The sequence below is a fragment of the Phalacrocorax aristotelis genome, chromosome 3, assembly GCF_949628215.1.
Source record: "Phalacrocorax aristotelis chromosome 3, bGulAri2.1, whole genome shotgun sequence".
NCBI classification, from domain to species: Eukaryota; Metazoa; Chordata; class Aves; order Suliformes; family Phalacrocoracidae; genus Phalacrocorax; species Phalacrocorax aristotelis.
Window position 1 is genome coordinate 35,315,063 of NC_134278.1, and position 22,259 is coordinate 35,337,321.

Sequence of the window (22,259 nt, forward strand, 5' to 3'; positions counted from 1 at the left end):
CAAAAAATTGCATGCATAACTTTAATATGGAAGTTAAAGTTAGCTTCATGTACAATATAAAAGTTAAACTATTTTGACTTTTATGTTTCTTTCAACTACTATAGTTCCCCACATGGAAAATTCTAGCAAAGGCACCAGGCCTAGGGTGATTTTTTACCCCCTATTAATAAATAATGTACTATTACATTTACAGTCCCAGGTATAAAATTCATTTTTCACATTAACCATGACTCAAATCCATGCATTAGTAAAACTAATTAGCTTAAAGAATATAACGCTGAAGACAGAAATGACAGCTGCTGTAATAAAAAATACCAAACTACTCCTGGTGCAATTATTTTTCTGCCAGACTTATTACATCTTTACTCTAATGTCACTGTTGGCCTGTTGTGTAGTTTTTCTCAGTTTTATCCTCTTGTATTAGGCAGAGTGGGACAACAATTAATTAAGATGTTTCTAAAAATTTTGTCAATAAAGTTACACAAAGTGAATATTTTTTACACAGCCCAGTGTGGAAACAAGGTATCAAAGAGGTTAAGAGTTAAGAATATGGAGTCAGCTGTCAGAAACTGGTTTTTCTTTATTTAACTCTGAAAGGCCTGCAGTTACATTCTTTCTCCTCACCAAATCCTCTCTGATGGTTATACAAGTCTTAAAATGGCAGAGGAGAAATGTATACTTGGCTATTAAGAAGCAAAGACCTCCTTCTTTATGATTTCCATGAAGGAGGACAGAACCCTGAAACTCTTTTCATCCAATATTAATTGAGAGTATGGTAGGCACAACTATCAGCATGCAGAAGACCATTAACTACACCAAGGGAGCTGCTTTCATAACATTCATAGAAACTTTGACTGGAAGGTTTAGCTACATAGGGAGAAACTCCCAAACAAATACTGGACATCACTCAGCAATTGCATTTCTGAACTAAGTCTCCTCCTTCTATAGTTAAAAGAAAAGACTAAATAATGGTTATGTTGCATATTAACTCAAATAATACACAATAACTCTGGGACATTCCCAACTATGACCTTTGTTCATTATACCATCTTAGTCTTAAAAGGAAAAGTTGCCATAAAAGGATAAGTGAAGGGCTAAAGATCTGCTTAAAATTCTTTGTTCTACTCCTGTGAACACCCCTGTAGATGAGCCATGATCTCTGTTCAAGAATTTGACCTTCTGTGATTTAACACAGATGTGGATGGTTTGAAAATGCAACACAGATGGCTTTGAGTAATCAGCAAAACATGGGTTGACTGTGTTATCATCATCCTAAGATCATCTAAAGGGTGCAGAGGACTAGAATTGTGAACTGGGACACACTTACTGGTCATTTCAGACCAGAGGTTATGTCATCACAGTAGGGAGTACACTGAATCCTGCAAATAAATATTTATTTGCATTAGAAAAATTATAAGGAAACACTGGCAAACTTTTGGTCTTTTTTTATCCAAAAGCCAAGGCTGCCTTTTCTTCAATTCAGTCATGTTTACCTCTAGATAAAAATGGTTCCGAAGTAGTATCTGAAAGGGTGGTCATCTCTTGTCCAACCAGAGGGCTGCTCTCTCCTCCTTCAAACATTCCAAAAACATTCACCTTATAGGTAGTTCCTGCCCTGCAATAGTTAAACAAATGTATTGTAACTAAAGTCACTTGGCTAGCTAAACGCTGACACTTCACTTACAGAGAAAAATCCCCCAGGGAAACAAAGGTGCTGAAATGTGAAGCCCAGACTAGCTCTTCAACAAGACAGTGAAGTACTGACAATTTAAAAGCTGATTCTAGATTCTATACTTAAATTTATAGCCTTCTTCATTCAAGTAATTTAAGACTAATAAAGACTCATAATAATTAATGATCCTATTTTTAATATATTTATTACTTTTGCATTACAGATTTTGACATGGTCTGAGGCCTACTTTATAAGTCCAGACCTCTCAGAAAATAAACCAACAACTAAAGTAGGCTTTTTTTAACATGAGGTAAGGAACTTTTGGGAGGAAACTTTAGAAATCCCAACTTTCTCCAGTGTCCCATTAGCTTTCTTATATGTGAAATGCAGAACACAGCCTCTGCCCACATCTTTGCCTCCTTCAGTTCCTGTAAGAATACCACAAGTGATGTGAATAATCTCAGAAAGAGCCCTGCCAGGTGCCTTTCAGAGACTGCATAACAAGATCCTCATAGCTTATTGACAAAATTACTTTCTTTCTTACAGTAGATTTTGCCAGGCATTTCAATCCCAGATCATGATTAAACAAAACCCTAAGCAAAAGTTATTAAAAGAAAAAAAAGAAAAAGAAATGAATTATTATCCATACCTAAGCTCCTCCAATACCACTGTGCTGTCATACGGCCCCACTATTAATTCTCCAAGATTCCCATCTTCTTCAGTAGGGTGGAAAGTTACTTTGTACCCCTTCACTCGCCCGGGGGCTGGCTCCCAAGTTACTCGGAAACTTGACATAGTTGAATCAGAAGTTCTTAGATTCCGAGGTGGCTTGAAGGGAGAGGCTGCAAGGATTGGAAAAAAAGATTTAAATCAGGTCTGGTTTTGGAAAAAAATCAACAAGTATGCTTTTACGTAAAATCTATATGCAAACTCAGTATTAGTGGCAGCCCTAAACTCTTTGTGCCTTTCCATTGAAATAAAGACAAGTATCAATAGGTGAAAAGTGAGATTCACTTCACCTAACTTTAGCTATCTAACAAATAGGTATGTGGGCTAAGTTTGTTATCAAGGTTCTCTCTACAGTCAATGGACTGGAATATAGATAGCAATTCATCTCACCTATCTTAAACATCCCTCTGATCTTACAATAAATGTTGACAATAGGTGGACTCACCACCATCGGTCTTTCTGTCTATTAATTATAGAGTAGCCCTCTCTCTTTTAAATGGCAACAACTAGGTGAGCCATATAGACCGAAAGAGAGAAATGGAAGCAACTTCTTCCCAAACCAACACTGAAAAAATCAGAATTTACTGCAGGCAAAAGTCACACCCCACCAGCACTCAGTCACCAATACCACTTCTCAGGCTGCTCCCTCAGAGCTCTGGATCCCACAGGTCAGAGCACGGAGAGGATGAAAGCAAGGACCCTTTTGTAGACAAGGTCCTGCCAACAGTCCTCTCCCTTTACATGCTCAGGGCCTGGCAGCTTGAGCAACCTCACCAACCACAGGTGTAGCAGTATGTCAAAAAATAATTTTTCAGAAAAGTGCTAGCCAAATAGCTTGAGGGTTTCAGGTCAAGAGCAATTTCCTCTGAAGACTAATCGCTACCCAGTGCAAGTCAGTCCTCACAGAGAGACAGACAGACAGAGTGGTTAACAAGCCTGCTGCTAGCTTCTGCATCACTTTTGCTTTTGTGTAAATCTAACACGCAGTCATAAAAAACATTGCAGCAGTGTAGTCTTAAAGTTGCAAAAATGGGAATTATAGTAAACAAAAAGTCACGAGTACAGCTTTGGAGTGAAAAGGTGGAGGGGAAAATAAAGAGTTTGTCTTATCCCTGTGCTAGGCAATTGTCTAACTATAGCTGAAAGATCATAAACATCCTCAGATTGTGAATTCTGCTGAGAAACAGTAGATACACTCTCACTCACAAGGAAAAATACAGCCTCTCTGTCTCATCTCCCATGATACTCCTCCCTGAATTATCATGACAGCTTCAACTAACAAGATCACTCAGGCTCCACTTGCTTCCAAAAAGCGATTACCACCACAATCATTTACACTGAAAGCACAGAGGCGTACCCATATCAAGATGAACAGGTCAAAAATCAAATGCAGCTGGATGATCTGAGATTTATTTCGGTATAATTGGTCAGGAGCTGATCAAGTTTTCCTGATTCCTCTACATCAACCACATTTTAATTTAAAAGAACTCTTCCTTCAGTAACTGAGGTGCAAATATGTCCACTGTTCGGAGACTTGTTTTTCACTTCCTGTCGTCATTCAACGTGACATATGTTCCGAGAACAGAGAATGGCATGAAGTATTTACAGTGTACCTCAGTGAATGGCACTAGTCTCACATGGGTAGAAATATCTTGAAAAAAATTCTCTTTTGATAACGGCTGTCTATCTATGGAAGTAGAAAACTGACGCTAAATCTGGTGGTTTTCATCTGGATAGCAAGAGAACATTTCCTTACAAAATGAAAGACCAGCATCAGAAGCATACTAAAGGCAGAGTAGAAAATGAGATTTGTTTTTACCACAAAAATCCTCTCACCAGGACTTAATAAATGTTTTAGAGTTTAGGTTTCTGAGAGAAGACAGCTTGTCTAAAAGACTACAGTCTCTGAGGTCAGGCTTCCACTGATGACTCTTCAAAATCATCCCCTCCCCCTTTTTATTACCTCAGGTTTTCCACAGAAAATATGGTGACCAAATACGACAAATCTAAGTAACAGGATGCTGGGTAGCTATTTAATTGATACCCAGGACCAAAAGGCAAATTATGAAACAACTGACAACACTTGATTAAGCAGGCTGTTGATATATGTCTACCTCACAAAACACCTTGTTTTAACTTCTGATGGCAGTGTTTCAAAACAAGTCCAGTATTTTCAACCAGGTTTTACCCGATATTTACACCATCAATATCTACACCAAAAAGCTGTGCTCAGGCTATGCCGTAGTGAAGTTTCCAACAAAACAAACTCTCTTCTCAACCTCTAACATTTTCTTCATTTTGCCTGTTAATTCATGACCATGGCAGACCCCACCATACTTTTCTGTGTATCATGATTATTAATTTTAAGCACAAGACTTCAATTATCAAATCCTGTACAAGCTTGTGATACATACCTGTTGTTCCTTCTGCTTTCCTTGATTTTCCTTGTCCAAAATCATAAATTGGAACAACGCTGAGGTCATATGTAGTTCGCGGCTTAAGTCGCTTTAACACTATGCTTGTAGCAGGAGCATTTACTTTTCCAAACATCTGTCTTCCTCCACTCCGTGGCCGGTAGTACACACGATAAGACAAGACTTTCCCAGGTGAAGGCTGCCATGTAACTCTCATTGTATTTTCTGTCTCGTTGTCTACTGTCACAGTCCTGGCATTTGGTGACACTTTTCAGTGTAAAAATATAGATAAATGTTTACTTTGTCACATAAAGATACGTTCAAATGCATGCATACAAAATTCATATTGCTGTATTAAAAAAAAAAATGCCCTCTTTAAAATTACTTTATTTGATTGTGGGGAATCTCACAGACTATTGTTAAATTATTTTTTAATTGTAATGGATTAAACAAGCATAAGTGTACTTTCCACTACAGAGAAAAAAAAGGAAGTATAAATTACATGATGACACAGTATAATTGGGAGTTTTACTTAGCCACACTTTTCAGTAATCTGTTAAGTAATGGATTCAGCATTCTCAAATGGAAGTGCTAAATTATAAAGCCATTGTTTTTTATGAACATGATATCCTACAGAGTTAAGACTTTCTAAGTTTTGAGCTTACAGATCTGATAAGGTACTGATAAATATCTAAATAGCTGGGTGTTGGGCTCCATACAAACTATCCTGCAAACAGTGGTGAGTGATTTTCCAAGCATTTGGAAAGTCACTCACCACTGTTTGCAGGATAGTGTATGTGCTGAAATAAGCACATAGACTAATAAAGCATTTTCTCTACAAATTGCAGAACTCGGCTTCTAAGAGATATTTTCCAGACTGTACAAATGTTACAAATGATCTGAAGTGAACTGAAAGGTATGTAATGCTGGCTGTCAGCCGGAATAAGCCATTTAGTTTTTGGCAAAACAGAACCTTCATGGCATGCCAGAATCGGTCAGTATTTCATCACATGGTAAGGTAGGCTTTGCAGTCCCAGGAACTGAGAATTTCTAATTGTGTTTGCAACAGAAAGATGCAATGTTAGTTAGTCTCAGGTCTGGGTCTACTAACAGGCCTGACAGCAAGTTCCCTCGGGCAGCACATTAAGAGAAGCAACAAGTGATACACCTAAGCTGCCTACTTAGCCTGGAAAAGGCTGGACAGCTAATGCTGCAGTTCTTGAAGACAGAAGGAAGATGTGGGACAGCAGCCTGCTTTGACTCTGGAGAGTCAGCTCTTACCAATGGCAGCAATCACTACTCTTCCGAGATCTTAAGAGCAACTATACTGGGTCAAGAAGAAAGGTTAACGTAGTTCAGCAGCCTGCCTCCAGCAGTAGTCAAAACAGACGCTTAGGAAAGAGTACAAGAACGTGTAAACACAGATGATGCTTGCCCAGAGCACTCCCTCAGGCTTTGTCTTCACATGGCCCCTTTAGGCAAACAACAGAAACATCAAGGCTGATCCAGGGCATCCCTTCATTCATTCCATCTCCTCCACTTGCCAGTTCTTGCTATACAGCAACAAGCTACCCCTGGCCTCTCAATGATTTTACTTTGCCTACACTGCAGGAGAGGCTTGAGCCTGCTTTGACTAATAGTACATAATGTTTATCAAATAAGGAAAAAGAAGAGCCTCAGGAAAGGTAAATAACAAACAATCACCCAGTGAGCCTCAGTTTGAGGACTGTGAAGACTGGAAAGGGCAATAGCTTGGAAAGGAAATTCATTGATTCTGTGGGGGTTCACCCCACCTTTCCTCCTTACTCTATCCATAATATTTATTCCACCTGATTTCCAGCAGTCACACCAAACCTATGAGTAATTTGCAGACTTCAGAGTAACTTGCAGACATAAAAACACCTTAAGGAGGAAGTAATTCTTGTTGAATCCAAACTTACATGACATAGAAAAGATCTCTTTTTTTAATGGTCAAATAAAAAGCCAGAATTGATTGATCTGAGGTGGCATTTTAGTTTGGGGGACATTTCAGTAAAAAAAAAAAAAAAGGCGAAGAAAAATAAGGACCATTTTCTTTAAAAGATTATAATTTCATCAAGAACAGAATGTTGCAAATGGTGGTAATGTTGGACTACACTTACCGTCAGTAAAAGCCTCTCCTTCTACTGGGTCTCCCTCTCCACTGCTGTAGGTTGCATATACTGAAATCCTGTATTTAGTCTCTGGCTCCAAGCCTTCTAGCACAGCATCCACTGTATTTCCAGGGACTCTCTTTTCTCCCATCGTATCATCATAAAGTGATTTCCACACTATCCTATAATCATTAACTGCTCCTGGAGCTGGTGTCCATGATAACCCAACTGTAGTGTCAGTTATGTCTGTGGTAACCAAATTACGTGGTGAACCACGTTCTGCAAGAAAGACAACAGAAAACTGTCTCTAAAATACAAATAGCAAAAGTTTGCAAAGTACAAATGGAAAGGTAAAATGATCATAAAAGCAAAATCAAACTTTTCCCATCAATATTAGTTTCAATAACATACATGTGTAGTTCCAAGAGAAAATTGATGGATTTTTCAACAAAATGCTTAAAGCTAACTTCAGGCTATGAATGATCCTATCCCTTATTGTGCAAGATACTTAGCGGTTTTGCTTTAGAATATGCAAAGTTAAAATGGCATTAATCAAAGGCTTGAAATAAAGCCAGTGCTTAAATATGCTGCAGCTCATTTAGGTACGTTTTAACTCTCAAGTAAATAATTTTATTTCATTCATTCATTCATCTTCGTCCTCATATTTGTAATTTTTTTCTGGAGGGTAAATAAAGAAGACTTTTACCTGAGTGAAACAGACCTTTCTCTAACAACCCTATCTTCTTATTTAATAGTACTGTACTTATTTCCAGACTGCCACTTACCAGTTCTATCAGCTATTTCATTTTATGCTTACAACTAACTTGCAGTGTGCTTACTTCATGCCACAGTTACAGCAGAAAACAGTCTCCATCTTTCCACTCAGAAGACTTGTACCTCTTTCCTCCCTCTAGTTTGTTCCAGTCAGCTTGGAACGAAGGAAACGGCTCGTTAGCCTGTGAAATCCAGTTGTCAGCTGGATGCATGTGTCTCACCTAACACACCAGAGTATTCCACTGCTTAAAAATGGAGCTCATTGGTTTAAAGTGGTACAGTGAAATGAGTGCCTCTGTTTAATGTTTAACATACATTTATAACATATGTTCAATTTTCCTATTGCAGTGGCTGGCTTTTGACAGCAGGAAAGGACTGCTGACTGGTGGGTTTAATGCAATGGCCTCACTGTAGCAAAATCTGCAACAGAGATCTACAAAACCAGATCTGCAAATATACAGAAATGCTCAGTTCTTTGGTGTGTATTCTCTGTGGCCTACAAGACATTCCTGAAAGACTGCTTAGCAAGAGGACTTAAACACCTGAGGTGGCCTCATGGCATCACAGTTAAGTTTATCCTGCACTGTTAAAAATATATCCCTATATTATACCACAGCAACCACAGGACCAGAGTCAAAATTCTTTGAACACAGAAAAATTCAGTTCCTATCCAATTTCCACTGCTTAGGCTCATTGCAAGAACAGACCTCACTGTTTTCAGAAGCCTGAAGTGGTTTCAGTCCAAGATTGAGCAACAAGTTGCTCAAAGTCATATACTGTGTTTTCACTTTTCATATTCATTTGTCTTTCACTTCCACCACAAATCTGCAACTTTTCCAAACATAATCCCACAGGAGCAAACAGAACTACCTTAGAAAGGCTGCATTTTGGAAATGTCTCATTGCCAGCACAACCTTCAATAAAACTGAGCCAACAAGTCCCACTTAGCTTCATGATGAATGGAAATTAATATGAACCTATCTGAAAACAATGCTTTCAGTATAATAAAGATTCATCAGCTACACAGATTTCAGAATCAAAGGGTACCACTCCAATCACAAAGCTGACTCTCAAATATAGCTAGTAGAGTGTGTAATAGAATTCCTTTGTGTTGTGGGGTTTTTTTCTGATTTTAATTCACAGTCTTGGGACTTCCCATCATGTTCTCCTAGAGGCAATTCTTTTACCATCCTAACTCTGCATCAGTTCTTACAATTTTACTCTTCAATCCAATTTTTAGTCTCACAATATAAATCACCACAATTTATGGCATCTTCTCTTCAAGAAAAAGGTTAAGATACAGTGGTTTTGGTAAAGTTCACTTGTTTATCATTTCACAACAATAGCAGTGGCATACAGTGAAAAAGTGATATTGAAGAGGCCTGATTCAGCTCATGCTTCATGCAGTCTCACTGAATTCAGTGACTGCATTAAATGAAAGCCAGGGCAGAATCTTAACTCCAAAGACCAATTTTCCTGGAAGCCTGAAAAAAAAGATTTGCCTTCAAAAGTGAATTACACCAATTTTTCTGTCTGCTCTTAAGCTTCTACTCCCAAATCTTGGCTTTTTCATACAATAAAAAAAAAATATTAAGGCAATCCAAATGGAAAAAATATGGAAAACCTAACTTGATAGAATGCACAGATGTCTCACAATAAAAGCCTTTCTTTCCATATTTTAATGTAATATAAATATACAAGTCACTTTATTTTGGCTACTTTAAAACATGGCTCTGCCACAACATGATTTCAGTATTAAAGTATCTGCTACCACAGCACAATTTTTTGCAAGTCTACTCTTGGACGCTACAGTTAATGATATATGTTGGAAACATTGCAAGTGTAACTGCATATTCAAAACCGTTATTGATTAAGTCATTATTGAAGTCATTAAATAACAGAGGAAAATAATTTGTTTGGAATGGACTGTAATGAACACCAGTTACTGTAATATGTTGGTTCTGAAAGAAATATCATTTGGAACCTAATGTCTTTTTTATAAGGCAAGGTAAGAGAGGGAAAAAGGACTGGGATTCCTACCAAACCACTAGAACTAAATGGAAAACTTTTACTTCAAATAGCTGGAAACTGCTGACAAGACAATTTACCTACTAAAGGAAATTAGACTTTTTATATATTACACCGCAACCAAGAACATTTCTTTAACATAACACACTAACTTGATTTGCACCTCATGTGTGAGGTGGAAGTTCACTGACAGCTTTTTTCTGCTTCAGTGCATCTCCCACAAGTGTTTTTGTATTAGGGGACAGGCTGTGTTGAAGATACAGTCCAACTGTAAATCTTAAATTATTAGGATTCCATCAACTATTATCTAAGCTGCTACACTCAGAGTCAAGAAACATATTTATGCTCCACAATAACACTAGTATGTGTGTATATGTAATGACTAACAAACATGCAATTAGACCTATGAGATATTTTTCCTGTGGATTAAAACAAAACACCTAGTTACCTTGCTTACATTTCACAAAAAAAAAAAATAATCTACAACTGTAACACGTAAGCAGTCATTCTGTTCTTTGGTCCATGTGTTCAGAAACGCTTGTGGTACACCTGCTTCTTGCCTGCTTCCTGCTTGTTTAAACAGGATGGATAAGGAGTATGGAAAGCCAATTCACACCATAAGAAGGAAAAGTGCTGGCTGGCTGGCTCACAAGCAGTTAACAGTCAAAATATTCCTGCTTTTTCCTGAATTGAAATGGAAGTTATAGCATGCCAATCACTTCATACAGCCCCCAAGTCATCGGCAAGTAAAGAAGCAGTTGGTTTTTGAAAATTATCCCCTAACAGGCATTAGGTCCTATGATGCTCTGGAGCACCAAACCAGCTCATGTGAGCACAGCTGTAAGCCATGGTGAGTACATACACAGTAAAACAAAGTGATTGCACGGACAGATCAAACCCCTGCCTGGGGGAGCAAGCCAGTCACCAGTTTCAGGCTATCAGATTCTCTTCAGCAGTCTTTAGCTCAGAGCTGCAGCGTGCCTACAGTCCATTGCACATTTCTACCATCACTCAGTGCAGACACACGCTCAAAAATTAACTTGGTAACTTTCAGTCAGGTGCTTTTACACCCAGTTCTGGACTTCTGCAATGTCCAGTTTCTGTATTCAGTTTTCCCACTATAGTATGCCAGAGACAGAATATAATATTAAAGCAATTTCCCTGTGTCCACTTGGCTCACTTCCCATAGCTCTCCAGCAATCACTGCTGTTACTGAACACAAGACTGTGAATCAGCAAGAATTAAAATGTTGACATTCATAAAAATCAAATGGCCTTACTCAAATGGCCTTTTCCCTCAGAAACTTTTACACAACTCCAGCTGATTTCAGCAGGAGTTATACACGCAGTTTGCACTCAAAGTTTAAACAATTTTCTGTATGTGCACTTAAAACCAGCTTTCAAAATCAACCTGATGCAGTAAATTTCATGCAGAACCATGTTTCATTTAAGTTAAACATAGGACTGATCTAAGCCAGCATCCCAAAAGGTCAGAATCAACTAAATAAATGAGCCTTCTCTTGCAGAGGCATATACCAGGAGTATGCTATTATGTGAGCAGGCTGGGTCACTGCAGCCAAGGATCCAAGTGCGCACATCAGAAGAGATGGTAGCGAATCACATTAAGGTTTTACTATAATGGTCAGTCTCCTCAGCACTGGAGGAGGCAGTCACTTTGGTCTGCTGATATCCTCCCCTCCAAGCCACAAAGTAGTTGGTTATTCCTGGAGTACCAGGCCTCAGGCACATAGACGGGATATCGACATGGTGCAGGGGAGAGTCAAGGGCTGGCTACACAAAGGGAATGCTCACTTGACCCTTTTAGAGCAGGTTTCTTGCTCTTCTGCTACTGGGAATGCAGAAAGGTGAGAAGAGGCAGACCTGGAGACTTCTGACCCATAACAGAGGGACTATGGCCAGAGCACTCCAGAGTCTGCTCTAGCATAAAGCCAACAGGAACTCAGACTCAGTCCCTTTACTATTTTATCTGTCTTTTCCAACAGTTAATCTGCTAACACTACTCTCAACTGTCTAGAAATATCTTTTTATTATTCACTCAGTCTTCCCCATGTTAATTTTTTTTCTGATAGATATTTCATTTCCTGTATAAAACTAAGATGATTTTCCTCAGATTATCAAAAGTCAATTTCAAATTTCAGACTCAAAAATCTTGGAACGTATAATTTTAAAACTGCATGAAAAAGCATTGAATGCCCTGAGGACACTGAGTCCTTATTTCTTTCAGGACGGAAGCAGCACTACACAGTCTGAACATTACATAAAGTCCCTCTCATATGCTAAAAACCTCATTGTAAGAAAATGTCACTTGAATTTGTACTACTTTGCCTTTAGGAGGTCATTAGTTTCTAAAGCATTCTTATTTTACTGTAGAAATGGGAAAAAAGAATAATTTATTTACTGAAGAACTACTATCCATTTTCTTACCCAAAAAGAACTCTCCCCCCAAATCTAAGCTCTAGGAAATATATACAACAGAAAATAACCTAAAACTGAACAGTGACTCAGTCATGCTAACATTTTTTAACATATCACTTTAATACAGCCCAATTCTCACAACACAAACAGCTACCCATCAAACGGGATGGCAAAATTGGGCCCTATTATCACTGAAATATATCTCTCAAATTTATCTCCTGAATATAATACACTACACTTTTTGTTACTTATTCTGAAATGTACAAAGGTAAGAAATAAAACAGGTTGGCATCCCTGCTAATGCAGACTAAGAGTCTCATTTATTTCAAAAGAATTACATTCATTTACACCAATGGTGTTTGCAGCCTAGGAACTTACACTGTTCTAAGTGGAAATACTTTGAAACTTCCCAGTGCAAGCAAGATGGGAATCTGACCACTGAAGCCTTGTCTGAAAAAAAAAAAAAGGCTTTTTTTTTCTAAATTTCTCTGAAATTCATATTTTAAAATGCTTCAAGTCAGTAACTGAAATATTCTTAAAGATGTTCTGAAAAATATATAACTGCCAGGAAAAGGGCACTCATAAAATAGATCTGCAGCTTCCCAATTTTTCAGGCATTCATTAGGATTAAACATTTCTATGTAGATTGCTTAATCTAGCAATGAATTTGTTTCTCTTTAAAACAACTGCAAATTATGAAAGTTAATCTATTTAGCAGCTAATGTACAGTATGTTCTTTTCATTTGACAGCATGTCTTTCGGCAGAAAACCAAATTCTTGCCAGACTTACAACCACCTCTCTTATTAAAAAACAGATTAGAAAAACAGTAGCTCTTGCAAACTGCTTGCTGTCTGTTGCGTTTACACTCACTTCCCTCACCATGTTTATCATTGTATTTTATTTCTAGTGTATGATGACTTGGGTAAGATCATATGATCCCAAAAAAACCTGAAAGCCAAATTGTTTGTTTGAGGTGTTTGGGATAAGAGGAAGACTTTTCCTCAAGGCATTCCCATGAGCGCTTCTTATTTTTTCTTCAGTCTGTATGATGTATCATCAAATATAACCATCAGTGCTAATTTGTTTAGTACCCCCAGCTGTCACAAGCCTTGTTCCACCACAGAGCAAATGGCAGCCTGCATTGATTTAATTAACTTTAGCAGTTTCAACAACTTTGCGTGAGCTGAGGGGAATCACAGCCAACAAAATGTGTCTGAGGAAAATTTTTCCATGGCACCTTTATAGAAGGGCTCCAACCAAAGCTGCCTAGTGATGGATCACCATGCAGTTTTGAAAGCAAGAGGATAAAAGTGGAGAGTTTTCTACAGCACATATTTTGCATGTGCAGTTATGTTTAGTGCAGTATGAAATATAAAGCTCCAGAACTTTCACCTCTGGATGGTACTTCATAACTGCAGACAAAATCAGCCATTGACTGAAAGAGGCTGGATAAAAGATCAGAGCACTATAAATTTCCTAAAATCCAGATTATTGGAGAAGAAAATCTTCAAGAGAGGGGCAAAAACACTGCTTCCCTTTCCCACTCCACAAACAAAAAAAAAGAAATACACCTATTCTTTCTGAATAACAGTTACTTTTATGGTATGGAACAGAACCCTCAGAAATAAGTAATTTTCTGATTACTCATTTGGTAAACTCTCTATAGCATGTTGTCTGTGAACAGTTCATAAAATTCTGATCCTCTGGCATGTGTTTATCTTTGGGCTGGACCAGATAGCTATGCAAATAGTTTATAGAAGAGATTATCTACAGTTACTTGGAGGAATATTTGCCCTCTGTTTTATGCAGAAAAAAACAATAAGGGCAAGCATATACTTATCAAAAAGAAAAACAAGAGGAGAAGCAGAGATTACCCAGCTGGTAAATTACACTAGCGATAGAACGAGAGGAAACATCTTCAAGCTGCATCAGGGGAGGTTTAGATTGGATATTAGGAAAAATTTCTTTACTGAAAGAGTGGTCAGGCATTGGAAAAGGCTGCCCAGAGAGGTGGTGGAGTCACCATCCCTGGAGGTATTTAAAAGACTTGTAGATGTGGCACTTCAGGACATGGTTTAGGAGGCATGGTATTGTTGGGTTGATGGTTGGACTTGATGATCCTAGAGGTCTTTTCCAACCTTAATGATTCTATGATTCTATGATATCAAGTACACAGAATGATTGCTAGATTTGTGTGGGTTGATTTTCCCAAGCATCCTGAAACAAACAAGCCACTTCAGTGAAAAACTGCCATGCAGAGGAATGCAGAGGAAGAGAAGAAACTTCCAAGATCAATTTGTAACTGCTCCAAAATACTTCGGAGATAACATATATAACTGAAGGACCTTCATTGAATGCCTGGGCAGACACATTCTTGTAAATCATGTCAGAGAAGTCTAAAAAATTATCAGTTTTCTCTCTCTGCTGCAGGCTACCATTGCAACTGAGATACAGTAATTGCCCATATGAGTTCTCCTACTACATGCGGAGAAAAATAAATCATTACTGAAGGCAGTAAGAATGTTTGTCTACACCCTTAGTCTCAGGGGACCATTTAGTGACTCAGTAAAATTCCATAAACATCTGAGAGCTTGGATTTTTCATTTCCTGCCACTTGACTATACAATGGCTGGAGAAGCTACTGTATCCAGCTCCTCTTTTCTCACTTTCCTGTTAGTGCTGAAATGTTCACTACATCCAAATTGATTTCTCTTAGACTACATATCAATACCATAAACTAACAATTGTCCCAGTTTGAAAGGTAATCTCAAGCCTAGCTCTTGATATGATGATGAGCTGAAGTGGCCAGCAACTATGGCATCACTGACTGAAGAGGTTTGGTGGGAATTCATATGGTGAAGCCATCAAGTAAGCCCCATTGGGATTCCTGATACAGGAAAATACTTAACTGCTCAGTCCTTCAGTGCTGTTGGCAATGAGAAACACACACAGCACTATTTTGTTTCTCAGACACTATGGCTCACAGAAAAACCAAGTGAAATACTAAACACATTTTTATGCTTCCTTTCACAGCTTTTTTGTCATTACTGTTGATAAGTTTATTTCTCCAGGAGTTAAGTTCTGTCCCGTTCCCAGCCTCAGTCAGACAAGTTATTTCAGCTAATAGTTAGTCAAGTATTCACTCCACTGACCTGTGTAACTTTTCAGCTGAGTCCAACCATATTTATTTTAGCTTCACAGGCAGCATGACTTCTTTTTTTTCAAGTAAGCTTCTATACTAAGCTTTGAAGTTTGAATGTTACCTTTCAGCTCCAAAAGTGCAACCCTTTAATTCTTAATTGTCTGGTTTTCCTTAAAAGTTTTGTCTTTTTATCCTTCAATGAGGTAAGACAGTGCCATACAGTGAAATATTCTTATATGTACTCCAACAGATACTCTGAGAACCTTTCATGCTATTAGTCAGGGAGTCTTTTAAAATGTCTATGGACCATGTCCAGAGAGTTTTGGCCTAATTCAAGTATTTTTATTACCCCATGAAACTGCAGATATGCTGATTACCAAAATACACAGTGGATGTTCCATGAGGAAACATCATTATTTAGGCCTCTGCTGTCATGCAAAGAGAAATTTGTATTCTATTCTTTACCTTTGATCACCCAGTAATGACTGACATCTGTTTATGCTCTTACTAACATTTTATCTAACCAAGAAAAATTTAATAGACAGCTTTAATATGAAAAGTAATGTTTTCTGGAGTGCACCCTGATAGGATTTTCAAATCCAGCTGACTCTTCAAAGGATATGCATTTCAGTCACAAAGCTATACCTGTCAAAATGGTAAAAGTAATTTTTAATTTGGTTTTCTCCCAGCTGAGGAACTGAATAAAAAGTAATTCAGTTAAGTGACAGGATGCTCATTTATTCATATTTATCCCAAGACAAAATCTGTCACAGAAATTTTTTTACATAAAGTTTTAATTCAGTTGCTTAGAGTAAAACCTCTTACAAGAATGCTCTTGTGTCCTTTGAAGTGCAACATCCATCTTAATCGCCATCTGGTTGCATATAAACCCATTCCTGAGCTATAACCAACTATCCTCTTAAATTCTTTGATTCCTTAACCAATTTTTAGAATGTTTTTCTTCTTATTGACTATTTACCACTGCAAAAAGTCCAAATCAGAATCAGAGCCTTCCTGGGGAGGAGGGAGCACTGAAAGGACAAGACAGTCTCTACCTGAGACTGAATTCTGGTTTTCTGATGACTGTCTTTTCTATTCTGCTGTATTTCATTCACTGCTCTCTCTGTTTAGAATGTGTTTTAACTGAAGCTCTAGGCAGTGCCTTAAAAGACTTACCTATTGCTCAAGTTTTATGATAGGGTAAAAAGCTACGCTTATTTTATGAATTTGAAACAGACTTGATCTCTCCGGACCTCCATGTTAATAAAGGGTCTCTCACAGGTTTACTACAAAGATACTGGATGAAAACCTTTCCACCAAATGTAAACAGTTAACTTGGTCAAACCTTCATGAAAATTTGATGCATCTCCCTATATTCAGTCTCTTTAACAGAGAGACAGAGGCCTCTCAAGATTTGCAAAGGAAAAACCAAGGTGTTCCTCTATCCACTGACAGCACAGAGAAAAAAGCAGGCGTGTCAGGTTCCTCTGTCCACTTGGGATCCAGCCTGCTCTTGTTCTGAGAGTGAAATTTGCATTCCTGGATGTACAGTGGCTCATGTTCAAAGGAAAGAGTGAAGGACACTCTTGCCCAGCATACACTGCAGCCTTGTAAACATGCTGGGATGTGGCAACGTGCATTCAGACTCTCCCAGACTGAGTAAGGCCTACATCTCCACACTCACTCTTCCCTCAAAAAGGTGTTAGACCTAGTAGAATACCATACAAAAGAAAGTGGCAGCACCACCACCAACAGAAAAATTCATTAATTCCTGATCATCTCTGGCTTTTCTGGAGTATATGAGCAAAATCCAGCTACCTCTTCTCCTTTACCTAGATCTCAGCAGTGTTCTGGGCAGGAGACAGGTTCTTTTCTCTTACAAAAGGAGTAATTTGGATCTTACGTGGGGCAAGGGAGTTAGGGAATTTTCTGCACAAATTGCAAGGTGCCCAATTCTCTGACAGCTGCACACTGTCTCAGTGTAAGTAGGTGGATATAGTTGCCATCACAGACATGTGGTGGGATGACTCGCACAACTGGAGTGCTGCAATGGATGGCTATAACTCTTCAAAAGGGATAGGCAAGAAAGGAGAGGCAGTGGAGTAGCCATGTACGTTAGGGATTTTTTGATTGTCTAGAGCTTATTGATGGTGAAGACAGGGTTGAATATTTATGGGTAAGAGTCAGGGGGAAGGCCAACAAGACAGGTATCATGGTGGGAGACTGTTGCAAACCGCCCAACCAGGATGAAGAGGCAGAGGAAATATCATATAAGCAGCTGGGATCACTATCTCACGATCTCTGTCTCAGATCACTGTCTCACAATCACTAGCCCTTGTTCTCATGGGGGACTTCAACTTACCAGAGGTCTGCTAGAAATACAATACAGCAGAGAGGAAACAGTCTAGGAGGTTCCTGGAGTGTGTGGAAGATAACTTCTTCACATAACTGGTGAAGGAGCCAACTAGGGAAAGACCCCGCTTGACCTGCTTTTTTGCAAACAGAGAAGGACTTGTGGGTGATGTGATGGTTGGAGGCTGTCTTGGGCACAGTGATCACAAAATGATAGTTTTTCGTTCTTGGAGAAGTAAGGAGGGAGTCAGCAGAGCTGCTCCCTTGGACTTCCGGAGGGCAGACTTTGGCCTGTTTAGAAGACTGGTTGACAAAGTCCCTCGGGAGGCAGTCCTGAAGGGCAATGGGGTCCAGGAAGGCTGGACATTCTTCAAGAAGAAAATCACAAAGGCACAAGAGCAGGCTGTCCCCACGTGCCAAAAGATAAGCTGGCAGGGAAGAAGATCAACCTGGCTGAACAAAGAGCTTTGGCTGGAATTCAGGAAAAAAAGCAGAGATTATGACCTTTGGAAGAAGGGGCAGGCAATTCAGGAGGACTACAAGGATGTTGTGAGGTTACACAGGGAGAAAATTGGAACAGTCAAAGCCCAACTAGAACTTAATCTGCCTACTGCCATAAAAGACAATGAAAAAATGTTTCTAGAAATACTTTAGCAATAAAAGGAGGGCTGAGGAGAATCTCCATCCTTTACTGGATGCAGGGGAAAACATAGTGAGAAAGGATGAGGGAAAGGCTGAGGTACCTAATGCCTTCTTTGCTTCAGTCTTTAATAGTAAGACCAGTTGTTCTTTGGGTACCCAGGCCCCTGAGCTGGAAGACAGGGACAGGGAGCAGAATGAAGGTCCCTTAATCCAAGGGGAAATGGTCAGCAACCTGCTATGCGACCTAGACATACACAAGTCTATGGGGCCAGATGGGATCCACCCAAGGGTACTGAGGGAGCTGGTGGAAGCACTCAGCAAGTCACTCTAAATCCTTTATCACCAGCTCTGGCTAACAGGGGAGGTCCAAGTTGACTGGAGGTTAGCAAATGTGACACCCATCTTCAAGAAGGGCCAGAAGGAGGATCCAGGAAACTACAGGCCTGTCAGCCTGACCTCAGTACCAGGGAAAGATTATGGAGCAGTTCATCCTGAGTGCACTTACGAGGCAAGCGCAGGACACCCAGGGGATCAGGCCCATTCAGCCTGGCTTCATGAAAGGCAGGTCCTGCTTGACTAACCTCATCTCCTTCTATGACCAGGTGACCTGCCTAGTGAATGAGGGAAAGGCTGTGGATTTTGTCTACCTAGACATTAGTAAAGCCTTTGACGCCGTTTCCCATGGCATTCTCCTGGAGAAACTGTCTGCTTATGGCTTGGACAGGTATACTCTTCACTGGGTAAAAAGCTAGCTGGGTGGCTGGGCCCAAAGGGTTCTGGTGAATGGAGTTAAACCCCATTAGCGGACAGTCACAACTGGTGTTCCCCAGGGCTCAATACTGGGACCGGTTCTGATTAATATCTTTATCAATGATCTGGACAAGGGGATCAAGTGCACCCTCAGTAAGTTTGCAGATGACACCCAGTTGGGCAGGAGTGATGATCTGCTTGAGGGTAGGAAGGCTCTATAGAGGGACCTGGACAGGCTGGATCGATGGGCTGAGGCCAACTGTAGGAGCTTCAACAAGTCTAAGTGCCAGGTCCTGCACTTGGGTCACAACAACCCCATACAAAGCTACAGGCTTGGGGAAGAGTGGCTGGAAAGCTGCCTGATGGAAAAGGACCTGGGGGTGCTGGTTGACAGCTGGCTGAACATGAGCCAGCAGTGTGCCCAGGTGGCCAAGAACGCTGTATCAGGACTAGTGTGGCCAGCAGGACTAGGGAAGTGATCGTGCCCCAGTACTCGGCACTGGTGAGGCCACACCTCAAATACTGTGTTCAGTTTTGGGGCCCTAACTACAAGAAAACCATTGAGGTGCTGGATTTTGTCCAGAGAAGGGGAATGAAGCTGGTGAAGGGTCTAGACCACAAGTCTTATGAGGAGCAGCTGAGGGAACTGGGGTTGTTTACCCTGGAGAAAAGGAGGCTGAGGGGAGACCTTATCACTCCCTACAACTACCTGAAAGGAGGTTGTAGCGAGGTGGGTGTTGGTCTCTTCTCCCAAGTAACAAGCAATATGACAAGAGGAAATGGCCTCAGGTTGCACCAAGAGAGGGTTAGATTGGATTAGGAAAAATTTCTTCACCAGAAGGGTTGTCAAGCATTGGAACAGGCTGCCCAGAGAAGTGGTTGAGTCACCATCCCTGGAGGTATTGAAAAGACATGTAGATGTGGTGCTTAGGGACATGGTTTAGCAGTGGACTTGGCAGTGCTGGGTTAACAGTTGGACTTGATGATCTTAAAGGTCTTTTCCAACCTAAACCATTCTATGATTCTATAATTCTGTGATTCTATGATTGGATCACTGTCTGAGACTTAGGTAGTGGGGCAGGCACAGGGTTGGTGCCTAGCTCTCAGTGGTTCCTTCTATAGTCAATGGACAGAGAAACTTCCTTTCAAGGAAAAATGAAATCTCAGATGGACTACCTGCTTTCTGGAAGTATCTGCCTTTCTTCATCAATCACAGAAGAATCCTACAATGTCCAAGCTGCAAACTGCACTGTTCCAATAAGTGCTTAAATTTTAGTGGGATGAATTCAGCACATTGGTGAATCATTGGAACTGATGGGGGTTTTTTTACAGTTTCCTATTTAAAGTAGGTTTTCTGGTTTGTTTCCTAACCTATGTCATAAACAAAAAGACAGACTGATGGAGAAACTGAGAGCCAAGTATATCCCTACTATAACTCCATTAGCGTCAATGGATGAGTTTTAATTCCATATAATTCATCTGTAAGATGGTTTCAAGTGTTGTGCCTACACAGCTGTGGTGCCAGACTTTAGCAATACATACCTGGCCAGCACAGAGCACAGTCACGCTTCCTTTCATGGCCTAGGAGGGAGCTTTCCCTATCCTCTGACAATTAACAGATGACACTGAGAACCCTCACAGAGATGTCTGGGAAATTCTCCACTCAAAGGCAGAGCAAGAGCAGCTTCCCCTCCTTATAAGAAAGTCTTTGGCTTCAACTTACACTTTTGCCAGCATTCTGTTAATGCTCAGCTCCAGTTTCTTACTCCTATTAGTTAAAAGCAGGATATGATTCATTATTCCTATGCCTTGACTAGATGTTGCTTCTCTAATGTAAAAATGGTCCCTGAACATCTTTCAGTCTCAGTACAGTAGAAAACCTGCAAATTTTCAAATGGATGAGATACATTAAGAACAGTCTGCCACTAAAATTGCACAGAAGTTGAGTTTTATAATACAAAATATTTCACTGAGGCTGGTGTGGAAGTACAGACAGTTTTCGTTGATGCTCCTGGCAATGCCTTTTTCAAGAGACCCAGAGTCCCCTCCACAACCAGTGATTTGACCCCACTTTTTTCTCTGATAGACAGTAGGTTTGGAAAATCCCTGTAAAGTAGAAGAATGTCCTTATGCTTATTTTTCAATCACATATTTACTTTTACAGAAAACTCAGGAAGACAGTACACTTTAAGACACCTTAAACTTAAACATCAATCAAATAAATGAATGACTGTATAGAAACAATAAATAATTACCTTCAAGTGTCTCTCCCTCTCCAGAAAGGGCCTCTCCTGCTCCAGAGGCATACAAGGCAGACACAGTCAATGCGTACCTAGTGGCTTGGTCTAAGCCCTTCAGCACTTTTGAGGTAGTGTCACCTTTCACAGTCACTTCCTTAGTTTCACCTCCTGCAACTGGAGTGTATGTTATAAAGTACTGCTGCACTTTGCCAGGAGCAGCACTCCAAGATAGCTTCATTGTTGACGTTGTAGCATCAGAAACTCTCAAATTTCTTGGATTTCCTCGGACTGCACATGTCAAAAGATGATGAAAACAAGTTGAAGCAAGCTTCATCTCTTGGTTTATTTTTCAGGTTACCACAACATAGGACTTAATGCTGAAAAAATAATTCCTGAATATTCTGTACTAACACTGCTACAGTATATCTTTACTGCAGTCAGGACTGTACAATTCCATCCCCACCCTCCTTAGGCAAAAATGGCCAATAAAATGTTTTTGCCCCTATTTTTTTCTATTAAAGCTACAGCCTCGATCCTGGAACACTTATACATATTAGCACCTGAATATATGCTCAGGTTCTTGAAGTCGCTGTCTGCAGAATCAAGTCAAAGATCACCAATGAAATATGAAATAAACACATTATGGTTTCCTACAGAGTTTGTTTGATGATAGTTTTTCTGGTTTCTAACATTTAAAATCTCAGTGGAGTTTCACCAGTGACCAGAACATTCATAATGCCCCTGTACTCTTCGGATTTTTTTTAATAAGACATGATATCTGTTAAAGGATCATGCTAAAGCTACAGTGATAACTTAGTAATTTAAATGTTTCATTCATTCCTTGCTAGCCATTTAGAATAAAGTGCAAACAGAAGATGAATTTGCTGAAAAGAAATATAATTTATGTCATTGACAATATGAAGAATCAGAAGGACAATAAATTAAACG

The 22,259-nt window shown here is 39.6% G+C and overlaps 1 protein-coding gene across 6 annotated transcripts in view; it reads right to left on the bottom strand.

Moving 5' to 3' along the window:
- COL12A1 (collagen type XII alpha 1 chain) overlaps positions 1-22,259 on the bottom strand; it is a 104,512-nt gene that overhangs the window by 61,373 nt on the left and 20,880 nt on the right. For 5 of the 6 annotated variants that reach the window (XM_075087101.1, XM_075087100.1, XM_075087097.1 and 2 more), the window contains 5 exons: positions 21,327-21,599; positions 6,957-7,226; positions 4,816-5,082; positions 2,322-2,514; positions 1,494-1,615 (listed from right to left, as the gene is read on the bottom strand). The exons of the other annotated variant lie outside the window; for it this stretch is intronic. In XM_075087101.1, coding sequence (XP_074943202.1) covers positions 1,494-1,615; positions 2,322-2,514; positions 4,816-5,082; positions 6,957-7,226; positions 21,327-21,599 — 1,125 coding nt within the window. The remainder of the gene's footprint in view (positions 1-1,493; positions 1,616-2,321; positions 2,515-4,815; positions 5,083-6,956; positions 7,227-21,326; positions 21,600-22,259) is intronic. 6 annotated transcript variants of the gene reach the window in all.